The 18,623-nt window shown below is 38.1% G+C and overlaps 1 protein-coding gene across 2 annotated transcripts in view; it reads left to right on the top strand.

The window, feature by feature from the left end:
• Positions 1–18,039, top strand: part of LOC126298906 (calcyphosin-like protein) — a 328,934-nt gene extending 310,895 nt beyond the window's left edge. For both annotated transcript variants that reach the window (XM_049990449.1, XM_049990448.1), the window contains exons 4-5: positions 4,947–5,159; positions 16,530–18,039. In XM_049990449.1, the coding sequence (XP_049846406.1) occupies positions 4,947–5,159; positions 16,530–16,631 (315 nt within the window). In that variant the 3' untranslated portion in view covers positions 16,632–18,039. The remainder of the gene's footprint in view (positions 1–4,946; positions 5,160–16,529) is intronic.
• The last annotated feature ends 584 nt before the right edge of the window (positions 18,040–18,623 follow it).

Consider the following 18,623-nt stretch of genomic DNA (forward strand, 5'->3'; position numbering starts at 1 on the left):
TAATGTCCAGAGAATGGGCTGCATGATTTCCATGCATCACAGTGGCGCCGTCCAGTTCCAACTATGGCCACCAGGTGTCATGATCAGTCAGCATGATTCATAGTCTCATAGTGCACTTGTTGACATGTCAACATGAGCTTGGACAAAAGGAGCAGGGCATTATTGGTGAAGCTTTGTTTTCAAAATAACAGTAATGCTGCAGCTGCACTTCGAGAATATCGCCAGTTGAAAGGATTATGGAAGGATTCTCTTTCTCCACCTGCTGTGCAGAGCATGATGATGAAGTTCAAATCAACTGGAGAACTGTGCGTCACTCTGGGAGGAGCTGACGACCAGTTGCACCACAGGTAGTTGTTGAAATCTCAGTTGCTGTGGTAGGCAATGCTGTGTGCAATTTCCAATCATCAGGCAGTGCACGTGCTGTGTCCCAGCAGTTGAACATTCTGTGATCCACTCTATGGAAGCTGCTTCAGACCATTCTCAAATGGTGTCCGTACAAGATCCATATTGTATGCCAGATTGCACCACAGGATGCACAACGACCTGTTGACTTCGCTCTCCACTTTCTCACAAGGATTGAAGTTGACAAGGTCTGGCCCTGGACTATGCTATGGACAGACAAAGCTCATTTTCTCTGACAGGTAAAGTGAACACACAGGATTGCCAAGTGTGGAGATATTCACCTCCAGTCACTGTGCATGAAGTTCCTCTGTATGGTGAACATATTACCATATGGTGTGACTTCACAGCTACGTTCATCATTTGCCCATTCATTTTTGAACAGGTTGGCACTCATGGAGCAAAGACATGCAGTGTGACTGGCCAGTGTTACTGTGGTATGCTTCACCACCATGTCATACCTGCCCTACAGAAGATAGACACATTGAACTCAACAGTTTTCATGCAAGATGGGGCCCCACTGCACAACGCTCGAGAAGTTCACCTGCTTCTCTGAAACAAATTTGGAAATGATTGTTTCCAAACGCTTGGCCAGCACAATCACCTGATTCTCACTCCCTGTCATTTCTGGTTATGAGGCTATCTGAAGGACAGGATTTTCCAGGAGAACATTCGTACATGTGTTAATCTGAAGTGCAGCATATCAACACAGGTAGACAGCATATGTTTTCGACATACTTCACTCTGCTGTGCAGAGTGCAATCCTGCACTTTCAGACTCTTCTGGGCACTGATGGGCACCATATTGAGCCCCTTTTGTAGCAGTACTGATACCGGTATGTAATAGTGTGAGGTACCATAGCAGCCCATTAAAAGTGTTTCAATTTAATTGATTCTGCATTGATTATCTTCCTCATGTCCTTGACATTAATGCTACCAAGTTTGGTTCTCATACGGTAATGAGACAAATTTGATCCAAGGAGATGTATAACTGTAAATACTTTTCTTTTCTGTATATTTTTTAAAAACTAATTGGTGCCTTAAAAAAATAAAAAACCTGTATGTATGTATTGTATTGTGTTTTGGTACCTACCCTTGTATTTTTTGACACTGTCTATTACAACACTAAGTTGTTTAACGACAATAAAATTTTATTTGATTTGAATTAGTTTCTGTGTTATAAAGTCTTGAATAGGGAAAGTGTAATTATAACCACCCAGTACTTCCTACATTTTCGTCTATTCTTGTCCTTAGAACTGCTCAATACAGTTGAAATACCAGTAGTATCACATTTTGTACCATTATGTACATTTACAAATTTGTACATGTTGACAGAGAAACAAAAATCTCAGTACTGCATGCAAACAAAAATCAGAAACAATGTACTACTAATGGCCTCACTGTTTAGTCCCATAACTCCCTCAGTCAATCAATGAAATGATGTGCATTCGACAGAACTAACCTTCAAACTGATTATTATTGAATAGAAAAGAATGAGTCATGTGTAACGATTTGATTGTCAGCTACTACTCTGCCACAGTAACAACGCTTACTTGCTAGTCTGCTAGATATCACTACTAGCACACACATTGTTCCTCATTCAGAAAGCAAATAAGCCAAATTATTACTTTTATGAAACCACCATGAGGCCCCTTCTGTTAATTCACGACACCACTGGCAATCGTGACACACAGTTTGAAAACTCCTGCATAAACTTTCTTTCCATTCAATTTGTACTGTAATTCTTCTTCAGTTTCGCTGAGGATAATAATGTGATCAGTGATTCTTGTAACTGATATTTTTTCACCCTGAATTTTAATCATACTCTTAAATCTTTCTTTAATTTCCGTCATTGCCTCTTAGATATATAGAGTGTCCAACATCAGCAAAAGACAGCATCCCTGTCTTACACCCTTTTTATTTCAAGCACTTCATTCTTGGTCTTCCATTCTTATTATTCCCTCTTGTTTCTTGTAAATATTGTAAACTTGCTTTTTCCCTGTTGTCTCACTCGCATATGCATTTGACACATTTATTGAATACACCTCCTCTTCCCACTCTCTGTGTCCATCTCATCCTCCCTCTGTCTGTCACGCTCTCACCTCTTCTGTTTATCTCCTCCTTCCCACTCTCTCTGTCTCTTCCTCTCCTCCTCCCCCTCTCTTTATCCATTTCCTTCACCCCTTCTCTCTGACCACATCTTCCTCCCCCTTTCCTCTAACTATATCCTCTTCCCCCTCTCTTTCCATCTCTGCCTCCCCCTATTCCTTAACCACATCCTCACCACCTCTCTACAACTTTCACCTGCCTCATGAAAATCCTCTCCTGCCCTCTCTCTGTCCATTTTGCACACCCCATCACTATCTCCATCCCCTCCTTTAACCATCTTGACATGTCCCAATCCATGCTCATTAGGATTTGTAGCCCCTGCGGTATAGTTCAATAAAGCAGGTCAATACTACTCCCACAATACACCTGTCATGCAAGGCGTGCAACACATCTGGGGCTTGAAAATCACTTACTTGCCTCTGATGTACAGGCCGCCATACAAAGCAGGTCAATAAAGCAGGCATATGCAACTCCAACTCAACATACCAGTCATTTGAGGCAGCCTATATGCTAAAGGCAGGAAAAAACACACTTTGTCCCGTATCTCCCTTTTATTGGAGCTAAGAGGTTATAAACCACACAGTGCTGATACCTGTGAGGCCTGTTATTTCTGTTCCCAATTTGGCTGAAATTGATCCAGAGGTTTGCAATGAGATCCTGGATATTAACACCACACATTTTGATTTATAGATATCTACATCTAAATGCATATTCCACAAGCCACTGTATGGTGTGTGGTGGAAGGTACCCATAACTACTACTAGTAATTTCCTTTTCTGTTCCACTTACAACAGAGTGAGGGAAAAATGACTGTCTGTACACCTCCATATGAGCTCTAATTTCTCATATCTTATCTTCATGAAACTTATGCAAAATGTATTTTGGCGGCAGTAGAATCATTCTGCAGTCATCTTCAAATGCGTGTTCTATAAATTTTTTCAGTAGTGTTCCTCGAAAAGAACATTGCCTTCCCTTCAAGGATTCCCATTGAGTTCCCAAAAGCATCTCTGTAGTACTTGTGTGTTGTTTGGACCCAGCAGTAATGATTCCAGCAGCCCACCTCTTTCTTCAATCTGACCTGGTGCAGAATCCAAACACTTGAGCAGTACTCAAGAATGTGTCAAACTAGTGTCCTGCATGTGGTCTCCTTCACAAATGAACCACATTTTCCCAAAATTCTCCCAATAAACCAAAGTCGGCCATTCACCTTCCCTACTGTAATCCTTACATGCTCATTTCATTTCATATCACTTTGAAATGTTACGCCCACGTATCTAATTGATGTGACTGTGTCGTGCAGTATACTACTAATAATGTATTCAAGCATAATGTTTGTTTTTCCTACACATCTGTATTAACTAATGCTTTTCTACATTTAGTGCTAGCTGACATTCATCACACCAATTATAAATTTAATCTAAGTCATATTGTATCCTCCTACAGTCAATGATAACACACACCACACCATCTTCAGCAAGTAGCTGCAGATTGATACTCATTCTATCTGTGAGATCATTTATCTATATAGAAAATAACATCAATCCTTTCACACTTCCCTGGGGCACTCCTGATGATACTGTTGCCTCTGATGAACAGTAGCCATTGAGGACAACATAATGTGTTCTGTTACTTAAGAAGTCTTCAACCCACTCACATGCCAGGGAACTTATTCCGTATACCTATACCCTCATTAACAGTCTACAGCAGGTTCCATCTCAAATGCTTTTCAGAAATGTGAGAGTATGAAATCCACCTGTTGCCCTTTATCCATAATTTGCAGGATATCATGTGAGAGAAGAGCAAGCTGAGTTTTGCACAAGTAATACTTTCTAAAACTGTGCTGATTCATGGACAAAATCTTTCCCATCTCAAGGATATTTATTATATTAGAACTTAGGATATATTCAACAATTATGCTCCAGATCAATGTTAAGGATAGTGGTCTGTAATTTTCTGGGTCCGTTCTCTTACCCTTCTGATACACAGGAGTCCAGGAGTCACACACCCTTTTTTCTAGTCACTTATGACTTTGTGCCAGGTGAGAGATTTGCAATAAAGGCAAGCTAAGTAAGAGGCCAATGCTGAAGAGTACTCTCTGTAACACTGAAGTGGTATTCCATCTACCTGGTGACTTATTTCTTTTCAACTCTTTCCTCTACACCAGGATGCTTATTACTAAGTCTTCCTCAAATTTCATCATGCATTTTTTAGTTCTGAATTTGCTCTTAATACCTATTAAATTTCTTGACATTGCACCATATGTATGACATTGACTTGCTGGCTAACCACAAGTACATCATCTGCATCTGATATCATTAGCCAGCAGTCTTGAGGTGGCATGTGGCCAGCGCATCAATTCACCAGTTATTAATGCATGTTTCATAAACCAGAGCTGCTATTTGTTAATATGATAATACAAATTATTCTCTTTCTGTTTAGCCTCCAATGTCAGCATCTCGCCTCAAAGTAATTGATGAGGCATTTAAGAAATTGGATCGCACTGGAGATGGTGTAATCACTTTGGAAGATCTGAAAAATGTCTACAGTGTGAGAAACAACCCCCGTTATATTAGTGGTGAGGAGACTGAGGAACAGATTCTCACAAAGTTTCTCAACAACTTTGAGACCGATGATGGTTCTCGAGATGGCAAAGTAAGTGATACAACAATTAACTTGTTAAGTAAATGCAGGAAGAATATTTAAACTTTTTGTATTTGTCACCTGAATGCATGAATGAATTGTGAATTACTCAAATATTCATGGAAGTAATATTAATTATTGATTTTGTAATATCAGTTGAAGATTATTTATCATAACAACAGAGAGAAAGAGAGAGACAGACAGACAGAGATTGGAAGTTTTTCCGGAGCTTTCACCAATAGCACGTCTGGTATGTAATCCCACAATGTAGCATTTTGAGGCTAGGTAAGCAGTTATTGACATACAATAATGACAATCATAGGCCCTTGAAAATCTACATAACAGCTAAAAGGAGAAAACCCAGTGAGGTGCCAAAACATGGAACATGAATTCCAAGTGATATGGAATAAAACTCTTTCAGCATACTACTTTAGGTTATGAGTTAGTCAATTATTTCCAAGTGAAGTGCAAAGGGAATGCAGATATGAATCAAGTTAGGCATTGGTAAAATTTTCATCAGCTGAACTTTACTCCCATTGTAAGGATTTTACCATTGACATGCTTTAATAACCTGTTGTAAAGATTTTACCATTGACATGCTTTAATATCTGAAAAATCATCATCAATTCATTCAAAGTGCATTGACACACTCTAAATGTATAATGCTTTTTTACTAAAAAAACATCATGAATATCCCAAGTGAACCAGTTTCTTTTTTAATTCAAAGCATTTCCCTGCATAAAAATTGATTAAATTCTGTATATGTCTACTTCAGCACTCTGATAAAATCTAATAACAAATTGTTGTAATATTCATGGAATATACTCCTACAATTTTCCTTTTCCAATGGACAAAAAATTAAATTCTTGTGTTCACCATAGGATATGGCAGATTTTACTGCCTTGTATTTGGCAAGTAGTGTTTGGAAAATAGTGTCCACCTTCTTGGTCTTATGCTTTGACCACATAACACTAAATTACCTGTCACATGGTTGGAAGATCTGAAAAATGTCTACAGTGTGAGAAACAACCCCCGTTATTCTTCTAATTTATGGAGTAATAACTGCAGTATTATGAAAGAGACTACTCACCGCATAGAGGAGATTTTAAATGTCAATGAAATTTTCCATCAGCTGTGTAACTGACATGTTATTTTATTTTATTTTGACTATCAGTTTTGGCATTCCACTAAGCCATCTTCAGGCCCTATATTTGTCTCTCAAAATAAATGATACTATCATATAGTACGATGTATTTCTGGATGTCATGAATTCAAACTGTTTCACAAGTGCTTTATTTGATGACTTGATAGCAACTCACTATTAAGTCTTCGAATGAAGCACTTGTAAAATGGTTTGAATTTATGACATCCAGGAAAATAAGGCACTATATGACAATACCATTTATTTTGAGAGATGCATATGTGACCTGAAGATGGCATAGTGTAACGCCAAAACTGGTAGTCAAAATAAAGTAAAATAACATCTCAGTTACATGGCTGTTGGCATATTTCATTGATATTGACAGTTACTTGACCAGCTGATGTCCCCTGTCCATGTTGGATCAACAGAGATACAGAGGAAATGGTGAGTTTCAGACATGCACAATGAATAGACTGCTAGCTGCTATGGCCAGACTTCAGAAGAAGACCTTTTGACCGAAAGCTGAAATGTGTAGCAGTTATTTCATTGCGCATGTGTGCAACTCAACATCTCATCTGTGTGGTGAGTAGCAATCTGTCCCTTTCATAACACTGTTGTTATTTCATCCTGGACTTTCTACATCACTATCCTTTTCCATTGTACTAGGGGCAGCACCCTTTTCAGTAGTTGCAGGGGCAACAGTCTGGATGATTGACTGATCTGGCCTTGTAACACTAACCAAAACGGCCTTGCTGTGCTGGTGCTGCGAACGGCTGAAAGCAAGGGGAAACTACAGCCATAATTTTTCCCGATGGCATGCAACTTTACTGTATGGTTAAATGATGATGGCGTCCTCTTGGGTAAAATATTCCAGAGGTAAAATAGTCCCCCATCCGGATCTCTGGGCGGGAACTACTCAGAAGGACGTCGTTATCAGGAGAAAGAAAACTGGTGTTCTACGGATCGGAGCGTGGAATGTCAGATCCCTTAATCGGGCAGGTAGGTTAGAAAATTTAAAAAGGGAAATAGATAGGTTAAATCTGGATGTAGTGGGAATTAGTGAAATTCAGTGGCAGGAGGAACGAGACTTTTGGTCAGGTGAATACCGGGTTATAAATACAGTATCAAATAGGGGTAATGCAGGAGTAGTTTTAATAATGCATAGGAAAATAGGAGTGTGGGTAAGCTACTACAAACAGCATAGTGAATGCATTATTGTGGCCCAGATAGACATAAATCCCTTGCCTACTACAGTAGTACAAGTTCATTTGCCAACTAGCTTTGCAGATGATGAAGAAATTCATGAAATGTATGATGAGATAAAAGAAAATATTCAGGTAGTGAAGACAGATGAAAATTTAATAGTCATGGGTGACTGGAATTCGAAAGTAGGAAAATGGAGAGAAGGAAACGTAGTAGGTGAATATGGATTGGGGGTAAGAAATGAAAGAGGAAGCTATCTGGTAGAATTTTGCACAGAGCATAACTTAATCATAGCTAACACTTGGTTCAAGAATCATAAAAGAAGATTGTATGCATGGAAGAATCCTGGAGATACTAGAAAGTATAAGATAGATTATATAATGGTAAGACAGAGATTTAGGAACCAGGTTTTAAATTGCAAGACATTTCCAGGGGCAGATGTGGACTCTGACCACAATCTATTGGTTATGACCTGTAGATTAAAACTGAAGAAACTGCAAAAAGGTGGGAATTTAAGGAGATAGGACCTGTATAAACTGAAAGAACCAGAGGTTGTACAGAGTTTCAGGAAGAGCATAAGGGAACAATTGTCACGAATGGGGGAATGAAATACAGTAGTAGAAGAATGGGTAGCTGAGGGATGAAGTAGCGAAGGCAGCAGAGGATCAAGTAAGTAAAAAGACGAGGGCTAGTAGAAATCCTTGGGTAAGAGAAGAAATATTGAATTTAATTGATGAATGGACAAAATATAAAAATGCAGTGAATGAAGCAGGCAAAAAGGAATACAAACGTCTCAAAAATGAGATTGGCAGAAAGTGCAAAATGGCTAAGCAGGGATGGCTAGAGGACAAGTGTAAAGATGTAGAGGAGAATATGACTAGGGGTAAGATAGATACTGCCTACAGGAAAATTAAAGAGACCTTTCGAGAAAAGAGAACCACTTGCATAAATATCAAGAGCTCAGATGGAAATCCAGTTCAAAGCAAAGAAGGGAAAGCAGAAAGGTGGAGGGAGTGTATAGAGGGTCTGTACAAGGGCGATGTTCTGGAGGACAATATTATGGAAATGGAAGAGGATGTAGATGAAGATGAAATGGGAGATATGATACTGTGCGAAGAGTTTGACAGAGCACTGAAAGACCTGACTTGAAACAAGGCCCCGGGAGTAGACAACATTCCATTATAGCTACTGACGGCCTTGGGAGAGCCATTCCTGACAAAACTCTACCATCTGGTGAGCAAGATGTATGAGACAGGCAAAATGCCCTCAGACTTCAAGAAGAACATAATAATTCCAATACCAAAGACAGCAGGTGTTGACAGGTGTGAAAATCACCAAACTAACAGTTTAATAAGTGACAGCTGCAAAATACTAACGCAAATTCTTTACAGATGAATGGAAAAACTCGTAGAAGCTGACCATGGGGAATATCAGTTTGGATTCCATAGAAATATTGGAACATGTGAGGCAATACTGGCTCTAGGACTTATCTTAGGAGAAAGATTAAGAAAAGGCAAACCTACGTTTCTAGTACTTGTAGACTTAGAGAAAGCATTTGACAGTGTTGATTGGAATACTCTCTTTAAAATTCTGAAGGTGGCAGGGGTAAAATACAGGGATCAAAAGGATATTTACAATTTGTACAGAAACCAGATGGCAGTTATACGAGTCGAGGGGTATGAAACTGAAGCAGTGGTTGGGAATAGAGTGAGATAGTGTTGTAGCTTCTCCCCAATGTTATTCAATTCGTATATTGAGCATGCAGTAAAGGGAATAAAAGAAAAATTTGAAGTAGGTATTAAAATCCATGGAGAGGACATAAAAACTTTGAGGTTCGCCGATGACATTGTAATTCTGGCAGAAACAGCAAATTACTTGGAAGAGCAGTTGAACAGAATGGACAGTGTCTTGAAAGGAGGATATAAGATGAACATCAACAAAAGCAAAATGAGGATAATGGAATGTAGTCGAATTAAGTCAGGTGCTGCTGAGGGAATTAGATTAGGAAATTAGACACTTGAAGTAGTAAAGGAGTTTTGCTATTTGGGGAGAAAAATAACTGATGATGGTCGAAGTAGAGATGATATAAAATGTAGACTGGCAATGGCAAGGAAATTCGTTTCTGAAGAAGAGAAATTTCTTAACAACGAGTATAGATTTAAGTGCCAGGAAGTTGTTTCTGAAAGTAATTGTATGGAGTGTAGCCATGTATAGAACTTAAACATGGACGATAAACAGTTTGGACAAGAAGAGAATAGAAGCTTTTGAAATGTGGTGCTAAAGATTATATGGGTAGATCACATAACTAATGAGGAGGTATTGAATAGAATTGGGGAGAAGAGGAGTTTGTGGCACAACTTGACAAGAAGAAGGGACCGATTGGTAGGACATGTTCTGAGGAATTAAGGGATCACAAATTTAGCATTGGATGACAGTGTGGAGGGTAAAAATCGTACAGGGAGACCAAGAGATGAATACACTAAGCAGATTCAGAAGGATGTAGGTTGCAGTAAGTACTGTGAGATGAAGAAGGTTGCACAGGATAGAGTAGCATGGAGAGCTGCATCAAACCAGTCTCAGGACTGAAGACCACAACAACAACTGTTGTACCAATGGAGAGTATGTGGAAGTGTCACCACCATGACAAACATCTCTGTAACATTTGTGTGGCATCCATTACACAAATCCATGGTGCCAACACAATGTTTTCCCACTATGCACTTTCTGCATGTTCAATTAGGCATGAGGCCAACTGAAAAATCAAGTAACTCATGAATACATGTTAACCTTTGACAGATCAGGTAAAACTCTTGACCGTTAGGGGGAGGAAAAAAAAAGTTTTTTACACCAATGAGACTCAGACAATCTATCTCCACACCAAACAGACCTATAAAATTGGATATAAGTAACCTGAGGTACAGAGAATTGTAAAAAAATTGTAGAAGCCTATCTCACAGAAGATCAGTTTGAATTCCATAGATATTTGGATACATGTAAGGCAATACTGATCATAAGTCTTATCTTAGACTCCAGAAAGGTAAACCTACATTTATATCATTTTTACATTTAGAGAAAGCTTTTGACATTGTTGACTCGACTACATTCTTTGAAATTTTCAAGGTAGCAGGCATAAAATACAGGGAGAAAAAGTTATTTACAACTTGTACAGAAATCAGACTGGAATTACAGGAGTCATAGGAGATGAAAGGAAAGCATCAGTCGAGAAAAGAGAGAGACAGGGTTATAGCCAATCTCCAATTTTATTCAGTATGTGTAGTGAGCAATCAGTAAAGGAAAGAAAGCTGGATTTCAGAAAGCGAATCAAAATTCATACAGAAGAAATAATATGTTTGAGGTTTGCTGATGAAGTTGTAATTTTGTCAGAAGCAGCAAAGAACTTGGAGGAGTAGAACATGCACTGGGAGTCAAACCTGGGACCTTTGCCTTTTATGGGAAACTGCTTTACCAACTGAGTTATCCAAGTATGACTCATGACCCATCTTCATGGCTTTCTTCGCCAGTACCTCATCTCCTACCTTCCAAACTTCAAAGAAGATATCCTGCCTACATTTTGAAGCAAACACTCCTGGATGAATAGATATTGCAGAGACTTGGCATTGACACAACCTGGGGGAGTGTTTCCAGAATGAATTTTCACTCTGAAGTGAATATTACACTGGGCCTCAGGAGAACTGTGAAGTTTGTGAGGTAGTAGATCAGGTACTGGCAGAAATAAATAAAAAATAAAGTAAATCTGTGAGGGGAGGATAGCTCGGATAACTCTGTCAGTAGTACACTTACCAGCAGAAGGCAAATGCGCAGGTTCCAGTCCCAGTCGAGCACACCATTTTAATCTGCCAGGAAGTTTCAGATTAGTGCACACTCTGCTACAGATTGAAAATACATTCTGGAAACAATCCCCCAAACTGTGGCTAAGTCATGTCTCCACCGTAGACAAGACATCCACAAGAACTGTGAAGTTTGGAAGGTAGGAGATGAGGTACTAGTGGAAGTAAAGCTGAGTCCTGCTTGCCTGTGAAAGGCAAAGAACCCAGGTTCTAAACCCAGTTATGCACACAGTTTTAATCAGACAGGAAGTTTTGAAATTATGAGTGTCTTGAAATGAGATTCTAAGGTGAACATCAACAAAAGTAAAATGAGAGTAATGAAATGAAGTCAAACTAGGCTGTGTAATACAGAGGAAGTTAGATCAGTTCAACTGGGGTGGACAGTAATATGTAAACACCAAAAACATAACATATTACCATGCCTAATACTACGTAAAAAAAAAACTGTTGGCATTCAAGAGAACTACCATTCATCTTGAAATGGATAAATATATATCCTGTATGGTTTTCAAGGGATCTTATACCATTCTTCCTGCAAAACAGTGGCAAGTTCACGTTGTGCTGATGAAGGTTGATGGTGGTCACACACATTTCTCTCCAAACTAGACTACAAAGGCTCAATAATATTGAAATGTGGTGCCTTTGTTGGCCATAGAAGATATGGTAATTCATCTTGTACTCACAAAACTAATCCTGAATGAGGTGCTCTGTGTGGAGGGGGGGCCTGTCATCTTGGAAAACAGCATCACCATTGTGGTAAAAACATTTTACCATGGTCCACCACCATAGCTGAGTGGACAGTGCACTGGCTTGTCATGCAAGGGGGCCTGGGTTTAATTTCTAGCTGGGTTGGAGGTTTTCTCTGCTCAGGGACTGTGTGTTTGTGCTGTCTTCATCATCATCATTTCATCCTCATCGATGCACAAGTTGGCGAAGTGGAATCACCTCAAAAGACTTGCACCAGATGACCAGGTCTACCCACCGGAAGGCCCTCGCCACATGTCATTTATTTATTGCACCTTGGGATGGGCCTGATCAGTCAAAATGGTCACATAATCCTTGGCAGGACTGCAAACTTACAGAATAACTAGGGGGACCATGGAATATGATGGTATGGCTGCCCAGATCATCACAAAACCCCCATCCCATTTCATTCTTGGGGCATAAACTATAAACTTGGCCAAGAGTTGGAAACAGTGTGGAACAAGACAGATTCAACAAAACAACATTCTCCCATCACTTCATAGAGCAATTTTTATAGCTCTGAGCACTATGGGACTTAACATCTCAGGTCATCAGTCTTATAGCTTTGACACCATATTTCCCCATTATGAGCATTTGCACCATTGCTTTGCAATTCCAGCTTACCCTGCAACTTCATGCATTCCTACTTATGCAGCTCACTTAACTTTGTTTTGTTGCTGACAGGATCTGTGAGAGTGACATCAATTTTCAGTGACTTTTGCTGCTGTCATCCTCTTATTTTTTGTCACAGTCATCTTCAATGGCCATTTGTCACAGTCACTCAACACACACTTTTGTCTGCATTTTGACTTAGAAGATGACATCCTTCCACTTTCCTTGTTTGCAGTATAAGGGATCAATATAGTGCCTCTTGCAACACCAAACACTGTGGCTACCTTGATTATGAGAGCACCCATCATATGAGCAACAACAATATATCTGATTTCAAATTCAGTTAGCTCCAACGTAATGCTACACAGAACACTGTTCTGACCACAACTGGCACTTGCAATGGATTGATGACATTTCACGGTTGCTATTCATGGTCAAATACAACAGTGTTACCTGGAGGCTTGGCTAGCATCATATGAGCAACAGCAATATGCCTGATTTCAAATTCAGTTAGCTCCAATGTAATGCTACACAGAACACTGTTTTGACCACAACTGGAACTTGCAATGGATTGATGACATTTCACAGTTGCTATTCATGGTCAAATACAACAGTGGAACCTGGAGGCTTGGCTAGCATCTCATTTACATTTATTTTCAAGCACACATTTCTCATAGCATTTCCATATTTTTGTCTGTCCCACATAGGTTGTAGTAGTTATTCAGAGATGAAGAGGCCTGTACAGGATAGACTAACATGGAGAGCTGCATCAAACTAGACTTCAGATTAAAGAGCACAAAGACAGGAATGTGTTACATAACTCTAGATATTCAGTCATTTCTAATACATATTAATCACAGTTTATATCATATACATACATCACAGGCAGTAAGTGAAATACACTAGTGATTGTGAAAATTGCAACACTTAGAAAAAAATCACTCAAATGAATCCAGACATGGAAGATGTTCATAACAAAGCACTAGTAGTAAGCGATTAAGACTCAAGGCATACATGTAGGACTGCCTGCTTTGCCCAGTCTTAGTGTCAGCTTAACCTGAAGCACTAAAACAGACATGGATTTGTCTGTACCAATACTTCAGCATCATCTGCTGCTGGCTGCACTGGTAACACACATGTAGTTCCATTTTCTTCCATTGTCAATAAACCAATAACACTTCAGCCTGCAATGGGAAAATGAACAACATCAATGGTGTACTTAATTGGCAAATGTACTATTTTCTGTAAGTCTTAGCTCAAATTGTATTACTGTGATGATCACATTGTATATGTTATGAACTACTATGATAACTACGGTCTGGCATCATACACCGATGAGCAGCAGGGCAGGCAAATGCCAGGCATGATGGTTGAGGCACCACTGGATGCAATCTCGTTTCCTACATTATCGATGGTAATCCCAAATCTAACTATTACATCATGGGAGATTTAGAACCTGAAGTACTGTCCCTCCATCAGGAAAGTTCATGTGCTACATTTCACCAGGACAGTGTGTGGCCACACATGGTGTGGTACATCCAGGCCTTCTTCAAGGAGCTAAAGTAACTTGTCCACGTCTACTGACATTATTCAAATAATTTCTTAGTTTTTTAATGTCATTATAATTAAATTTCCAGTTTAAAAATGTTGTAAAAAGTAATCACTGTTCATAATGACATCAAATTTGAACAAAATGTTATATAAGAGTGGGAAAATATCATGGAAAAAGAAAAAAAAATTGACAAAAATCTTACCATTAGATGATGCTGTAAGCAGCAGAATTTGCAAAACAAAAGGTATATGGTACACAGCTGATTCTCAGTTTGCATCTGAAAGACTCACCATGACTGTCTCAATGCAGGATCATGCACTGCTGGTAAAGCTCTTTTACAAGAAGGGAGTAGCTCTATAGAAGTTTTGGACACTCAAGCATATGAAAAAAGGCATTGGTCCAATATCGGGTGTATGAAGAAAAAGATTCTTTGAAGGTAATGTGGCATAGGGTGGAAAATAATTTATCTAATTCCAGTAGAAGATATGACCACAGCATTGCAGAAGGGGTCAAGCTGTGGTGCAGAAACATGCAGTGCTGGGAGAATTGCCCTAACTTTGGACATTGAGCATGGTGCACAAAATTTTATGAAGTGTCCTGCATTGTTATCCATACAAAATTACTCAAGTTCAGGAGTTTCCTCATGCTGACCTGCCAATAAGAAAGACATTTTCTCTAGATTTTCTTGGTCTTGTGAAAGTGGAAAATGAATTGCCATGAAAATTTCTGTGGAGAAATGAAGTCAATTTCATCTCTGAGTACATGTCAGTACACAGAACTGCATAATGTGGGCAACAGAAAATCCACTCATTCATCAGCCATTACCACTTTACTCTGGAAAGGTAACTGTGTGGAGTGTGCTGATGGCATTGTTTATCATAGGGCCATATTTTTTCAAGGAGAGGGGTCCTGTGGTTCACAGATAAAAATGGGAGTGTTTTGCACACTATCATTCCAGCCTTTCAGTTGCCTGAATGTGTCTATAGGACCATTTTTATGCAAGATGGCACTTCTTCACACATTGCACAACCAGTAAAGCAGCTGCCACAGAGGCATTTTGAAAATGGCAGATGTATCAGTCATCATTTCCCTACAGACTGGCCATCCACATCATCTGATCTTAATCCACATGACTTCTGGTCATTGATTTACCCAAAAGATGTTGTGTTCAGTGCTCTCATTATAAATATATCTGAACTGAAGGCACACACTGTGCAACATATTCTGAATGTGAACCCTGAGACACTCCGATCTGTTGTGGAACATACTGTTTCTTGATTTCACCTTGTGGCAGAAAATAGTGCCTTGCACCAGTTTTGTCACAGATAGAACTCAATGTCATTGTTTCTTTTTATGTGGTTTGTGGCCTCAGGACAGTTAAAAAACAAGTTTCCCATCTGATTTGGTACAACCTTCACATTGTGGACAGGCTTACCTCACTAGCAGTGCCACAGCTGTTGAATGTCCAACTTGTGTGATTGTGCACATTCCACAGTACAGTTGGTTTAGTAAGAAAATCTCACACCATAGCTGTCATACTGCAAATCATCAGTCATTTCTAGCCAAACCCATTTATGTCATGACTCTTATGGTGGCATCCAGTCGGAAAATTTTAGTTAAAACTTTCTTGGTTCCGTATTGATTCCCCCTTCTTTCATAATATTATATTCAAATTTGGTGTCATTCTGAGCAGCAGTTCTTTTTTACAGCGTTTTGAAACTGGAACTTCAATTATATCTTCCATGTATATTGAAATAATGAAATATGCATTATCTTCCACATGTTTTAATTCATTTTATTTATTGTAAAATAGGTCCTATTTGATATTATTAATTAATTCACTTATAAGTCAGATGTGGTACAAAATTCACATCAGTCATATGTATCCTTCTTGGCGTTGCAGTTTTTCTAAATTTTACTGTAAGTATATCTCTTAAAAATGCAGAGCACCATATTTCCTAGAAATATTTATAAATAAACAAAACCAAAAACAGCTATCTGTAGTTACTGCCTGATAAAATCCAACTTTATTACCAAAGAACGGTGCTAATAGGATTAGAAACACAGTAAATTCGCTAGTATACTTCTCTCATTTGCGTTACTAACATAAACTGGCCAAATACATTAACAGCCAAAGAGTAACTGTCCAACTTTTATCACAGCAGGCTAAAGGATTAGTATTAACTGATTTTTCACAAAGAGAATCATTTGTTCTCAGCATGCATTTAACCAAAAGACTTACCAATGTGGAATTCATGTATGTGTTTTCTTGTCCATTTTAGGTAACCAAGGAAGAATTCATTAATTACTATGCAGGAATAAGTGCATCTATTGACAGTGATGCATATTTTGATTTAATGATGCGTCAGTCTTTTAAACTGTGAACTGAACGTTTAACTTCACAAAAATTAAACCAATGTATGTTTATGTTATCCCACAAAGTAAGTGTGTCAAACTTTCCTCTCATCAATTTAAAGAGAACCAAATTTATTAAATTTTACATCTACTATGTTTAACAGATAAAGAATTTTTCAATAATAAACATTGTATCTATAATAATTAAACTTCAAAAGTTTCTCAACAATGTGTGATTTGTTGAGTTTACTTCATATCCTGCATTTACTGAAAATACACAAATTTTTCTTTGTCTTATTTGAACGTTTTGGTACTTTTATGCACAAAATTGAGATACTTTGATGTTGTTGGCAGTTATGCGGTGAAAAGAAAGATGAAAAATGTTAAATAAAAGTTTTTCTGTGGCATGGTTAATAAGATGTACCTCAGGGTAGCTACAATCATTTCTCAGGTTGCCTTGCAAATTGTAAAACAGCCATTTTTGCTGGTATCATATCATCTCACTGCACTGCTCTACAAAAGAATAAGTTGCTAAGAAAACGGAATAAAATTTGATTCACACACATCTTCAAAATATGAGTTACTACTTAATCTGTGTGCAGTGTGCCATGATTAATAGTGGATATCTTTTGTAGTAAGCTCTGTTACGTATTTATTACAGTTGTTAAAGTCATCAGCACTTGCTTCATTCTCTCATACCTTTGGCAAAAGTGACTATGAGCTACATCCATTCCTCAGAGTTCTCATGTTAAATATATGGCAATCTGGGGTGACAGTGAAAACTTGCAGAATGGTGCAATAAACTGACAAATATGAAAACAAGTTTAAACAGGCAGACCATGAGTGGTAATACTATCAAGTGATACGGTTACTCTTAAAGGTACATTTAATAAATCTGTGAACCAGTTATCTGGACAATGTTTATTAAAATACTGCTAATTACAGGATATTGTAATAATCATAATTTCAAGATTCTTAATCACACACAATTTTGGCATTATGTGTGGACTGAGATTTATGACACTGCCTTACTATTTTCTATTAAGTCTGGTATAGAGTTATGAATGATGACAAAGTGGAAATAAATATGATCATTCCTGTGTCTTAAGATTTTACTTTGATGGATGTGTAACTTTATATGAAACTAATGTACAGAGTTTCTGCAACTGTAGCAGTAAACCAAGAGTTACTATTTGTTGATTTCCTACTATGAGTGTTATCAAAATGTTACTTACACTAGCTTAATTAGGTTAACTTTGTTGTCAGCTATTTTGTAACTGAAAATTGCAAATGAATAGAAAGTTTCTGATAATATATTAATGTCCTATTTATTGTGCTTGTTTGTTGTGCTTGTTATATATGTGTTGTAATTTATTACATGAAAATAAAAATAGTTCAGTAATAAATAGGCATGTTGAAGTATGCCAGAAAAGTCAACAGTATTTATGGTCAACATTTATTCAGTTGTGAATCCCTTTCAGTCTAGGGTCAGAGAGTTGCCTCCATTTCCAACCTCTCTAACCAGTCCCTCTTTCCTCCCCAAAAAAGAAATGTCTAAGTCCTGAAAACTAGCATTAATATTTTCCACTTTAAGTGATTGGCAGTACTACTAGGAACTTCTTCTTTTGGAGGTAAGTATCAGTCAACTATCCCATCTTTCTGTGAATTTAACAGTCTGTTGGCAATATACAATTGTATTTCAAATAATGCTGAATTACTGCACCCACAACAGACTGATGAAAATACCACTAAATTATGAAGGTTACTGTAAATTAAGTCAAATGCTCTTTCAATGCTGTCATATTCATAAAGAGTAAAATTCAAAAAGAAAAATTATTGCTGATGCAAAAATAGGTGACTTTATTGGTTTAAAAAGTAATGTACATGTTAATAACACATTGTACTGTATCATTTCAATATTGTGATGTCAAATAAGTTTGAAAATCTCAAACAACAAATAAGAAGTGTCACCTATGGGACAAAACTCTGCTTGTTGCTACTGCTTTGAAATATACACTGAA

The sequence above is a fragment of the Schistocerca gregaria genome, chromosome X, assembly GCF_023897955.1.
Source record: "Schistocerca gregaria isolate iqSchGreg1 chromosome X, iqSchGreg1.2, whole genome shotgun sequence".
NCBI classification, from domain to species: domain Eukaryota; kingdom Metazoa; phylum Arthropoda; class Insecta; order Orthoptera; family Acrididae; genus Schistocerca; species Schistocerca gregaria.